The 13,205-nt window shown below is 39.4% G+C and overlaps 1 protein-coding gene across 2 annotated transcripts in view; it reads right to left on the bottom strand.

The window, feature by feature from the left end:
- Positions 1-11,463, bottom strand: part of appbp2 (amyloid beta precursor protein (cytoplasmic tail) binding protein 2) — a 105,854-nt gene extending 94,391 nt beyond the window's left edge. For both annotated transcript variants that reach the window (XM_057839714.1, XM_057839715.1), the window contains exon 1: positions 11,136-11,463. In XM_057839714.1, coding sequence (XP_057695697.1) covers positions 11,136-11,273 — 138 coding nt within the window. In that variant the 5' untranslated portion in view covers positions 11,274-11,463. The remainder of the gene's footprint in view (positions 1-11,135) is intronic.
- Between the last annotated feature and the right edge of the window lie 1,742 nt (positions 11,464-13,205).

Below are 13,205 nucleotides of genomic sequence, written 5' to 3'. Positions count from 1 at the left end.
TATTTTGCTTTGGGGTGCGACTTATACTCAGCAGCGACTTATGTGTGAAATTATTAACACATTATGATAAAATTTCCCATGTTATTTTGGTGTTTTGGACTAATGGTTTTGTAAACTTGTTAGCATGCTATAGTTATCTGAATAACTCTTAATAGCTATGGCCACGTTCGCGTTCTGCCTTTGGCAATGTATGTTCAATTGTATAATTGACTTTTTTAAATTGAAATGGATGCATTTAGTTTGTGGCGCTTTCACGCCCACCTGGGAGCGCACTCGCACTTGTTTACGTGAAGAAGAGCGCTCGCACACCAGAAGAAGACAGACAGCTACGTAGCTCTGAGTGAGTGAGTGAGTGAGTGAGTGAGTGAGTGAGTGAGTGAGTGAGTGAGTGAGTGAGTGAGTGAGTGAGTGAGTGAGTGAGTGAGTGAGTGAGTGGGCGAGTTAGCGAGAGGGAAAGACGGCTGCGAAGCTACGTTCATTGTTTATGCTTTTAAAATATCTCTACAGAGGCAACGCCTGCGTGTATCATCTTTTCTGTTGTTGTTGTGTGTTTTCCACCCGCGAGCGGACACTTACAGCCAGTTGTGTGGTTGTTTGAATGGTGTGCTAATGCTAGCGAACGCATGCTAATCTGTTATGTTATTGCTGCAATAGTACCTAATTATCATTTATTTACGTTGATGTGAACCTGTTTGCTATCGAGGACCAAATTGATTCAACAAATTATGCGGACGTCCAGCATTGTCTTTTTGGAGTTCGCTGTATATAGCCAGGACCGAGCGGTAGCGTCCTGGTGAGGACAGTATATTCGCATTTCGTTGTTTATGCACTGTACACTGTAGATTTATTCAGCATGTTGTTCTCTATTGTATTTTTATATTAAACTGCCTTTCAAGATGACATATCTGTTCTATGTGTTGGATTTTATCAAGTAAATTTCCCCCAAAATTGCGACTTATACTCCGGTAAGACTTATATATGTTTTTTTTCTCTTTGTTGGGCATTTTCTGGCTTGTGCGACTTATACTCAGGTGCGACTTGTAGTCCGAAAAATACGGTAATAACTTCCTGATTGAAGGTGCAATCTTTTTCATATTTGGCATGAATGTGAAGTATTTCAGCCTGCACATGACTTTATTGAAATATTACTCATTACGCCTGGCGCCCCCTAGTGGGAACAGGAAACACACTTTTAATTAGGGCCCGAGCACTAGACGTGCGAAGGCCCTATTGTAATGCAAAGGATTATTATTATTATTATTATTATTATTCTTCTTTCTTCATGGCAAATGAAAATGGCCAATTTGGAGGCCTGAACATGCACGAAAAGTCACCAAAATTTGCACATACGTGCAGATTCGCGTAAATTTCGATAATCTTGCGTCGTTTTGAAAAAATGTCAAAAAATGGCTCAGTGGCGCCCCCTTGACCCTTAAAATTTTCAAAAAGGCCTCTCCTCTCAGGTTTTCAACGTAGAGCAATGAAATTTGGGGAGTAGATACCTTATGCCTAACTGTTCAAAAAAGCCTCTTGCACCCATATTCCAAATCCAACAGGAAATCGGGTATTTTGGATCGAATGTGAAATTTTTTCGGTTCACAGTTGGAGTTTACGTTTGGAGGCTTGAACATGCACGAAAACTCACCAAAATTTGCACATACATTCAACTTTGCGTAAATTTTGATAATCTACAAAAAAATTTAACAAAATGGCTCAGTGGCGCCCCCTTGAAATTTTCAAAAAGGCCTCTCCTATTAGGTTTTTTCAACGTAGAACAATGAAATTTAGTGAGTCGATACATTGTACAAAACTGCTCCAAAAAGTCTCTTGCACCCATATTCCAAACCCAACAGGAAGCTGGAAATTTTGGGTCAAATGCGAAATTTTATCGATTTACATTTGAGACCTTGTCGCTGAAGGATAAAGTTGGATCGTCTTCAAAATTGGTCAGACTATTCAGGAGACCTATGAGATCTTAAGTTTTCAAAATGGTGTGTTTTCATTCAAGGGTCTGGCCTGGGCGTGGTCCCAAAGTCGGCCATTTTCAGGCAAAATACCAAATTCAGAAAATGATTAAAAACTCCGTGATCCAACGTTCAATCTTTTTCATTTTTAGCATGTTTATGAGATATCCCAGCCTGAACACGACTGCATTGAAATATTACCCATTAGGCCTGGCGCCCCTAGTGGAAACAGGAAATGGCCTTCTTTACGAGACAGGCTCCTCCTCCAAGGGAAAAAAATCTATTGACCTCAAACCTGTTTCAGGGGAGCCTCAAGACATGTGTTCAGGTGCCTGATGAAAAATATTGAGGTTTCGTTGAAGCAGAGAGGTCCAAACTGGAAGTGAAAATGACCGTCAACAATTTGTCTCGCCAAAAACTTTGAACAGTCATAACTCGGCAGATATGCAACATATCTGCGCCAAACTTTCCGTGTTTGTTGAGAGTCATACCCTGAAGGTTCTTGTAGGGGTCATTTGCATCAACTCTACAGTGCCAACTAGTGGCGACAGAAAGAAGTTTTAAAAAAGGCCTTTCCTGTTGGGTTTTTTCAACGTAGAGCAATGAAATTTGGGGAGTAGATACCTTATGCCTAACTGCTCAAAAAAGCCTCTTGCACCCATATTCCAAATCCAACAGAAAATCGGGTATTTTGGATCAAATGTGAAATTTCTGTCCATTTCTAGTACAGTTTACATTTGGAGGCCTGGACATGCACGAAAACTCACCAAATTTTGCACATACATGCGGCTTTGTGTGGATTTCGATAATCTTGCAACGTTACAAAAAAATGTAACAAAATGGCTCAGTGGCGCCCCCTTGAATTTTTCAAAAAGGCGTTTCCTATTAGGTTTTTTTAACGTAGAGCAATGAAATTTGGGGAGTCGATACCTTGTGCAAAACTGCTCCAAAAAGTCTCTTGCACCCATATTCCAAACCCAACAGGAAATCGGGTATTTTGGATCGAATGTGAAATTTTTATCAATTAACAGGGTGCACATTTGAGACCTTGTCACAGAGGGAATCAATTGGATCATCTTCAAAATTGGTTAGACAATTCAGGAGACCTATGAAATCTAAACTTTTCAAAATGGTGTGTTTTCATTCATGGGTCTGACCTGGGCGTGGTGCCAAAGTCGGCCATTTTTTCGGCAAAATGACAAATTCAGTAAAGGACTAATAGCTCCTTGAAACAACGTTCAATCTTTTTCATATCTGGCATGTATGTGCGGGATCCCACCCTGAACACGAGTGCATTGAAATATTACTCATTAGGCCTAGCGCCCCCTAGTGGGAACAGGAAATGCCTTTTTTACGAAACAGGCTCCTCCTCCAAGGAAAAAAAAAATCTATTCACCTCAAACCTGCATCAGGGGAGCCTGAAGACATGTGTTCAGGTGCCTGATGAAAAATACTGAGGTTTGGTTGAAGCAGAAGGGTCCAACAGGAGAAGTAAAAATGACTGAAGCCATTTCGTCTCACCACAAGTTTTGAACAGTCATAACTTCTACAACATATCTGCGCCAAACATATCGTGCTTGTTGAGTCATAGTCTGAAGGGTCCTGTAGGGGTCATTTGCATCAACCCTACAGCGCCAACTAGTGGCAATAGAAAGTCACTCATTTTTTTAAATATATGTCCAGTTCTTTTCAGGTTGGTCATTGTAGTTTCAAGACCTTTTAAAATACTTATTTTACGGCCCATGTCCACATGTCTGTCGCTGTGATGACCCTTTATTCGCTCCTTTTTTGTAGTCCTCTGTCCAATAGGGGTTTTTATCTCTTAGGTGTGTGAATGTAAAGAGGCAACTTTCGCGCATGTTAGGTTCTAATGAGATGATTAGAGAGGACGATCTGCCACCACCCTGACCTGCACACTGTCCGAGTTGCATGACGTCCGAGTTGCGCTAGATTGCGAGGGCCCGTTCAGTCCTGCTTGCAGGCCTAGTTATTATTATTCTTTTTTCAGGGCAAATGAAAATGGCCAATTTGGAGGCCTGAACATGCACGAAAAGTCACCAAAATTTGCACATACGTGCGGCTTTGCGTAAAATTCGATAATCTTGTGTCGTTTTGAAAAAATGTCAAAAAATGGCTCAGTGGCGCCCCCTTGATCCTTAAAATTTTCAAAAAGGCCTCTCCTCTCAGGTTTTCAACGTAGAGCAATTAAATTTGGGGAGTAGATACCTTATGCCTAACTGTTCAAAAAAGCCTCTTGCACCCATATTCCAAATCCAACAGGAAATCGGATATTTTGGATCAAATGTGAAATTTTTATCGGTTCACAGTTGGAGTTTACATTTGGAGGCCTGAACATGCACGAAAACTCACCAAAATTTGCACATACATGCAACTTTGCAAAAATTTTGATAATCTACAAAAAAATTTAACAAAATGGCTCAGTGGCGCCCCCTTGAAATTTTCAAAAAGGCCTTTCCTATTAGGTTTTTTCAACGTAGAACGATGAAATTTGGCGAGTCGATACATTGTGCAAAACTGCTCCAAAAAGTCTCTTGCACCCATATTCCAAACCCAACAGGAAGCCGGAAATTTTGGATCAAATGTGAAATTTTATCGATTTACATTTGAGACCTTGTCGCTGAAGAAAATAGTTGGATCGTCTTCAAAATTGGTCAGACTATTCAGGAGACATATGAGATCTTAAGTTTTCAAAATGGTGAGTTTTCACTCAAGGGTCTGACCTGGGCGTGGTCCCAAAGTCGGCCATTTTTGGGCAAAATACCAGATTCAGAAAATGATTAAAAACTCCGTGATACAACGTTCAATCTTTTTCATTTCTAGCATGTATATGAGATATCCCAGCCTGAACACGACTGTATTGAAATATTACCCATTAGGCCTGGCGCCCCCTAGTGGGAACAGGAAATGGCCTTCTTCACGAGACAGGCTCCTCCTCCAAGGGAAAAAAATCTATTGACCTCAAACCTGTTTCAGGGGAGCCTCAAGACATGTGTTCAGGTCCCTGATGAAAAATATTGAGGTTTCGTTGAAGCGGAGAGGTCCAAACTGCAAGTGAAAATGACCGTCAACAATTTGTCTCGCCAAAAATTTCGAACAGTCATAACTCGGCAGATATGCAACATATCTGCGCCAAACTTTCCGTGTATGTTGAGAGTCATACCCTGAAGGTTCTTGTAGGGGTCATTTGCATCAACTCTACAGTGCCAACTAGTGGCGACAGAAAGAAGTTTTAAAAAAGGCCTTTCCTATTGGGTTTTTTCAACATAGAGCAAGGAAATTTGGGGAGTAGATACCTTATGCAAAACTGCTCCAAAAAGTCTCTTGCACCCATATTCCAAATCCAACAGGAAATCGGGTATTTTGGATCGAATGTGAAATGTTCATGGGTTCACAGTAAGAGTTTACATTTGGAGGCTTGAATATGCATAAAAACTCACCAAAATTTGCACATACATGCGGCTTTGGATAACGTTCGATAATCTTGCAACGTTACGAAACAATTTAACAAAATGGCTCAGTGGCGCCCCCTTGAAATTTTCAAAAAGGCCTCTCCATTTAGGTTTTTCTAACATAGAGTGATGAAATTTGGAGAGTCAAAACTTTGTGCAAAACTGCTCCAAAAAGTCTCTTGCACACACATTCCAAATCCTACAGGAAATCGGGTATTTTGGATTGAATGTGAACTTTTTATCGATTTACAGTGTGCACATTTTACACCTTGGCACCTAGGGAATTAGTTTAATCATTCTCAAAATTGGTGAGACTGTTCATGAGGCATATGAAATCTTAAGTTATAAAAATGGTGTGTTTTCATTCACGGGCCTGACCTGGGCGGGGCGCCAAATTCTTCCATTTTTTCGCCAAAACACCGAATTCGGAAAATGACTGATAACTCCCTCATACAACGTTCAATCTATTTTAAATCTGGCATGTGTGTGAGGTATACCAGCCTGAGCAGGACTGGATTGAAAATTTACCATTTGTGCCTGGCGCCTCCTAGTGGGAACAGGAAATGCCCTTTTTTACGGGACACACTCCTCCTCTAAAGGGAAAAAATCAATCTACCTCAAACCTGCAAAAGGGAAGCCTTAAGACCTGTCTTCAGGTGCCTGATGAAAAATATTGAAGTTTCGTTGAAGCGGAGGGGTCCAAACAGGAAAGTGAAAATGACTGTCAACAATTTTTCTCTCCAAAAACTTTGAACAGTCATAACTCGGCAGATATACAAGATATCTGCGCCAAACTTCCCGTGCTTGTTGAGAGTCATACCCTGAAGGGCCTTGTAGGGGTCATTTGCATCAACCCTACAGCGCCAACTAGTGGCGATAGAAAGTCACTCGTTTTTCCAAAACATGTCCAGTTCTTTTCATGTTGGTCATTGTAGTTTCAAGACCTATTAAAATACTTTTTTACGGCCCATGTCCACGTGTCTCTGTCTGTTGCCGTGACGACCCTTTGTTCGCCATTTAAAGGAAATATTTTTTTTCAGAGACTCAGGGAGCTTATAGAGCCACAATAGTTGGCACACTTGGTCGAATTGGCCCAGTTAGAAGATTAATTTTGGTTTTGAATAAGGGCTTGGCTGCACAGCTCAGTAGTGGCTCCTTTTTTGTAGTACTCTCTACAATGGGGGTTTTTATCTCTTGGGTGTGGGAATGTAAATAGGCGACTTTCGAGCATGTTAGGTTCTAATGAGATGATTAGAGAGGAGGATCTGCCACCACCCTGTCCTGCACACAGTCCGAGTTGCGTGACGTCCGAGTTGCGCTAGTTTAGATGTTGGAATTTACTACTACTACTACTTGTTCACATTTGATGTTGAAAAAAAAAAGAGCAATATTATTTTTGCACAGCAATATTTTCTCTTGTGTATACTTTAAAATTTTACATAAATCTTTAATAAAATTATCGGCTTGACATTATCGGTTATCGGTTGGAACGAGGAGGAAATTATCGGTTATCGGTATCGGCTGAAAAATGCATTATCGTGCATCACTACTACATATGGTGGGCTACCTACTTACTGGGGCCTCAGTGACGTTTCTTATTCTCGCTATATGATTATACAACTTTAACATTTGTTAATAATACGCTCTGTGTGTAGTATCATCCATCGCTTTTCCTTTTTAAATGGGCACTTATAAGCGAACGCAAGAAGTAACAACGGGAACATTTTTAAACAGGCATTTCACGGGAGAGCATTTCGACTCTTCGGCCAATCATATAGCGAGAGCGAGTGGATAGTGAGGGGACCGCGCGCGGCTCTTAAGTGTCTCTGTCACGTGACTGTCGTAGCCGGTGTAGGCGCTTGAACCTACACCGGTAACGCGCTCGGCCAAATGGACACACAAGTACGGAAGGTGAATTATGCCAAACAAAGGGTCACCACAATGTCATTATCATCATTTTAAAAATTTAAGTGACGTGTAAATATAGATTTTGACCGGATTTTTATGACCCTGTCAGTCAAAATGACAGACAACGAAAAAGTCTAGCGCAACCTCTGCTTTACTTCAATATTTTTACAGGATATTCTTTTTATCCAAGTATTTTCCCCAATTGCTGAATAAATGACATGGTCATGACAAATAACAGTCTTGTGCTAAATGGAATATGAAATAATATACAATGCACTTATTCAGGACGACATGGTAAAATTACTCCATAATGCTCAAAACTGTCGACTTCACCTTTACTGTCACAGCTCCCGAACGATATTTTATGACACCTAAATCGGACATATGTCATTTCCCTTCCCCGGCTTCGGAGAATGTAAACAAAGCAAGAGGCATGACAGCTAGCCGACATGCTAACCCGAACCGAGTGATGTTTCAAAGTCTTCGAAGCGGAGAATCACACATAACTAGCCCGGATTATTTGACATGACGACTGCGTTGTCGATTGTCCTCGTGGATTGGAAAACCGCCCGGCGGAGAGCAATTTTTTTCGTTCCTCAGAGGAGGGCGGCTGCAGTTGTTGTGAAGCTAACGTGCTGCTAATGTGCCATTATGTGCCATGCTAATGCCTATCAATGATCAAACGTAAGTAGTCCTTTATTTAAAGAAAGTTTGTAGTGTTTACTTCGTAATCGCTGTATTCGTATTTGACATAATACAAAACAAGATGTTTACTCACTTCCTCGTAAGTCCAATGGTTCCACAGTAGTTGGGCTTGTTTTGGCCAATACCCATGGTGAATGGGAACCTTTTGAAACTCCAAAAAGGCGCATACGCCTCTCCCTCATACAGAATGATTTTTCTGCAGCCGTTTGGCTGGCGTGATGCGAAAAATAAACGTATTAATCCGCAAAATCAGCTGAATCCTTCATCTTCATACACAACAGTCCGCTGTATAGTGAAGAGGACGCCTTCACCCGTACAAGTCACAGCGCCCTCCTCCTCAATGCAAGACCGAAGCCGGAAGTCACTCACTTTCATGGCGCGGGCTTAAAAAAGCTAAATAAATATAGCGATCGCTTCCACATGCATCCAAGCGGTCCATATCATTCAGGAGCATAAAATACCGCGTGTATTATGAAATAAACATGCTTTTTCGTGTCACATGCACTTTAAATACAATTAGAAAACGATTTAATTAAAAAAAAAAATATATATATATATATATATATATACATATATTAAAAAAGGCGTGTCCGATATTTCAATACTTTGAAAATGACGTGATCGAACCCGATCGATCAGCATCTTTAATTGATGGGATTCATTATGCCATAGTAGTACCACCAATCGCCTCAAGATGTCCCTATCTTCACTCAACAGTTGACCAATTGTACCGCACTGCCAGCCAAATGTGGATAAATTACCATACTCATGCAGTTGAACATAGCAACATAGAAGCAACAAAGAACACACCATTGGTTACAATACAAACATTAATGAATTTGTAATGAATGAAATTAATAAACAGCAGTCCTAAAAGTCAAAATCACATGATTAGTAGACACTTGTATCAAAATATATTTACATTTCAATAAAAATATGTATGCTACTGCGTTGCATTTTTTTAAACACAGGTTGTATCACTACTTGACATTTGTGGCAGGTGTGTTCAACTCTTCAAGCCCTGAACCTAATTTGGCCCATTTAAAAAAAAAAATAATTTTTAAAGTTTTTTTGTCTCTCTATATTTAAAAATGTTAACATGCCCTTGCTTGGTATTGTTTTTTTTCCCCAGCACAATTTCACCTATATAAAAAAATAAATATGTTTTTTTTTTCCACTTTCACGTTCGTCATGATCATATTAGACCCAAAAATAAGACAAAACTAATGAAATTTGAATTGAAAAAAAATATGCTATTTAAAAAAGTAATAAAGGAAATGAAGTTATAATCAAAGTAATAGGACATGCAAATACAGCGGTACCTCGACAGACGATCGCTTCGACACACGATCTTTTCGATATCCGACGTAAAATTTGACTCGCCATTTGTTTCTGCATCCAAAGGCATGCTCGAAATACAATTTAGGACAGCATCGCAATTTCTTTGTTTTTCCCTCAAGCAGGATGCACGGCGGATTTTCTTGTGAGAGGAATCAACATGGGGAAGAAGATTAGTGCAGGAGGTGAAAAAAGGAAAAAGGTGACGCTTACCATTGATGTGAAGATGGAAATGATAGAAAAATAGCTAATAATGATAATAATGATAGTGCTCGGTGTGCTCGTGCATGAACTGGCCCGACAATATAGCTGTAGAATGTCTACCATCTCGACGGTTCTCCTCCAACCTCCGTTTGCCAGTCTTTATAAGTTAAGGTTACAATTATTATTATTGTGGTAGTGTCACCACTGAAATCGCCCGCTTCGTCTGGTTTTTAACTTATGCAACACAACACAACTACCATCTGCCGCAGTTGACGCCAACAACAACAGAACATTAAAAGAAAGCAAAATCTCTACCGCACCTATCTTACTCTGTCACGTTAGCCACCCGGTGCGTTCACGTAAAGCACGCAAAGCACATCCACCCCATTAGAACAAGATTCATTACATTATTATAGGAATTATCGTTATTATTATACTGCATTATTATTATCTTCTTTTTTTTTTTTTTTTTTAATGCTAGTAGTGCAATTGCCATTTATGATAGTACCAGCAGTATTTATTAAGGATTTAGTGTAAGTTTTCAAGCTGTGGAAGAAATTCATGGAATTATCATGTATGCTTATGGGAAAATCATGCTCGACATACGACCATTTTGACTTACAAACAAGGTCCTGGAACAAAGTAACTTCGTATGTAGAGGTACCACTGTAATTCAGAATTACAATGGCATTGCCAAAAGAAACAAAGATATATACGTTTTATCCTCCGCAACACTCCTGGGGGAAAAAAAGAGGATGAGCAAGTACTGAAAACAGTGCTGTAACACGTTTGTATCTTTTGTTCAAATTAAGGCAAAAAATAAATAAATAATTTTCGGATTGGGACTCAGTATTGGCAAATTCTCAAAATCAGGTGACTCACACTCAGGTGCAAAACTATGCGATCTGGACAGCCCTATTAAAGATCCTAATTTATTGCTTAAAATAACTGTTAAATAATTATTTTGAGCAAGCTATTCTTCTTATTTCAAGAAATCTAAGTGAGTAAATATCACTTGAAGCACTGGCACTCATTTAAAACATTACTGGCTTGTTATAGTGCTTAAAATGAGCAGGCAATACTACATTTTAGGCTTATATAAATACTATTTTTATAACAATTTTCAAGATCTTTCATCTTGAATGGATGTCTTATTTTAAGAAATCTTACCAAGAAATAAAATGGCTGGTTCCGTTGGCAGATTTTTTATTTCCCCTATAACATAAAAATCTATTTAGAATTTTTGAATGGAATTTAACAAGGGGTCATCACGGGTTCTGTAAACCTAGCAGAAAATAGCAAAACGTAGCCTAAAAGATGATTATTATTTTTCTCCATTGATAGATGGTCGCATCCCTAGTAGTATCATATTTAACTCGAGATAAACGACAACTGTGCTCGACAATATACCGTTTCCACAATCCATACTTTTTGCATACCATTGTTAAAATGCAGCAACATCTATTGACAGACGGACAAGTAAATGTTAGCCGTAACTGAACTCCAAAATTCAATCTATCCCGTAGACCCGACTGGACAATCTTACCTTATAGTAAACATCGAACTGTATGTTTTCTGGGAGTACGCGTATGTCCTTTCTTGATCGAATGTAGTTGTCCACCACGACTGATATAGCAGAGTTATATAGTGATTCTGGGATCCAATCTAGCTCCACCGCAGCCATGTTTGTTTTCCTTCTCCAGAAAAACGCTCACATTCCTACCACAACTTTTCCTATGTTTGAAGGGTGCACAAATTATTGTCCTGACACCTAATGTTAGCTTCTTTTACGTTCGATACCTTACGGAATGACCAATTGATACTTAATAAAACGAAACAGCTCACGAGCACGTAAAAAAGTGAAGAAGAAAAAAATAGACATCTAAAATGAATAGACTCCGCTTTACGGTGTTAGATGCTAGCAAGCGTAAGCGCGTCCGCCATATTGAATGTGTTAGTTCTGCAAAAAGGACCCTAAACGCGTTATTTGTGTGTGTGCCATTTTTTTTTTTTATTTAACAAAACGAAATAAAAGCTCTTAATGATGATACATATAGACTCAAATTAAGTTATAGAATGCAAAAACGTCAAAAAAAAATACAAACCATGTGACGTATTTAAAGTGCTTGTGACACGAAAAAGCATGTTTATTTCATAATACACGCGGTATTTTATGCTCCTGAATGATATGGACCGCTTGGATGTGTGTGGAAGCGATCGCTATATTTATTTAGTTTTTTGAATCCCGCGCCAGGAAAATGAGTGACTTCCGGCTTCGGTCTCGCATTGAGGAGGAGGGCGCTGTGACGTGTACGGTAGAAGATGTCCTCTTCACGCTACAGTGTACTGTTGTGTATGAGGACGAAGGATTCAGCTGATTTTGCGGATTAATAGGGAATGGGACGTACTACGTCACTGTTTGGACGCGCCTCCATGCTGGCAATATGATTTACTTCCGGTTCGGCAGAGTCAATGCGGATTGTAACGTGTGGTAGTGCTAAGCTAACTCTTTCGGTGTTTTAGAAAGAAAATATGGGTGCTTATTGTTGCGTTACCGGGTGCAACAGCATCTCCTACGACAAAAAAAGGGGTTAGGAAAAATGGACTCACTTTTCACCGTTTTCCTGCATGGAGGACCAAATATCAGATCACGAAGGTACGACGGATGGCTGGATTGCAGCGGTTCGTCGGAAAAGCATTTCTTATGATCATATTTCTGCTGGAATGAGAGTGTGTTCCTGTCATCTCTACTCTTGTAAGTTGAACGATTTATCCACTTTTGGTTTCAATACGTTTTTCTTTTTTTACACCGTTGTGTAAATCTGCCTCGGTAGCAATGCTCGCCTACTACGACTCACCTACCTGTTGTATTCCTAGGTAAACCTGCTGACAACACATCCCGATTTGTCACCATCTCTCTTCTTGGATCATTTGACAAAGAAAATTTGTTCAATGGAGTGGTTCCATTTGTCCTGTGTCGGACTCAAACAAGCCCCTGCTGCAGACGCCATCTGGGTCTGCCCTTCTCGTCGATGAACTGCGGGCTTTTAACTTGTGAAAATGCAAGAACTGTAATGCACATATTTATTCTGCCTGGCTATTTAACTATGGCCAGTGACGTATTATTATTATTATTATTTTTTTTTTTTTTTTAAACCACTTTGCCAAAGACACGTTTCATTGTAATGTTGAATTTATATATTCTATTATTATTTTTAAATTATAATATTCTTATTTGCACTTATGGAGACTTTAGACTGTCAATTCAAATAGTGTTGGAAAAGTTGCAATACCTAAAATAGAAATGCAAGAACTGTAAAGTACATATTTTTTAGACCTTTATTTACCTAAGGCCACTGGATGTTTTTTAACTGCTTTGAAAAAATACATGTTTTGTTGTGATCTTGTATTTATATAGTATATAGCTTTTTATAATGTATTATGTATTATAATATTTGCTGCCCCCTGCCAGAGTGTGGGCCATTTTGTACTAAAAGGATTTTAAACTGTCAGTTCAAATACTGTGTTGGAGACTAGTACTTGCAATACTTAAAATGGAAATGCAAGAACTTTAAAGCACATATTTATCCTGTCTGGCAATTTACCCAAGGCCAGT

Source organism: Corythoichthys intestinalis, chromosome 6 (assembly GCF_030265065.1).
Source record: "Corythoichthys intestinalis isolate RoL2023-P3 chromosome 6, ASM3026506v1, whole genome shotgun sequence".
Classification (NCBI taxonomy): Eukaryota; Metazoa; Chordata; class Actinopteri; order Syngnathiformes; family Syngnathidae; genus Corythoichthys; species Corythoichthys intestinalis.
This window is presented reverse-complemented; position numbering and strand designations above follow the sequence as displayed.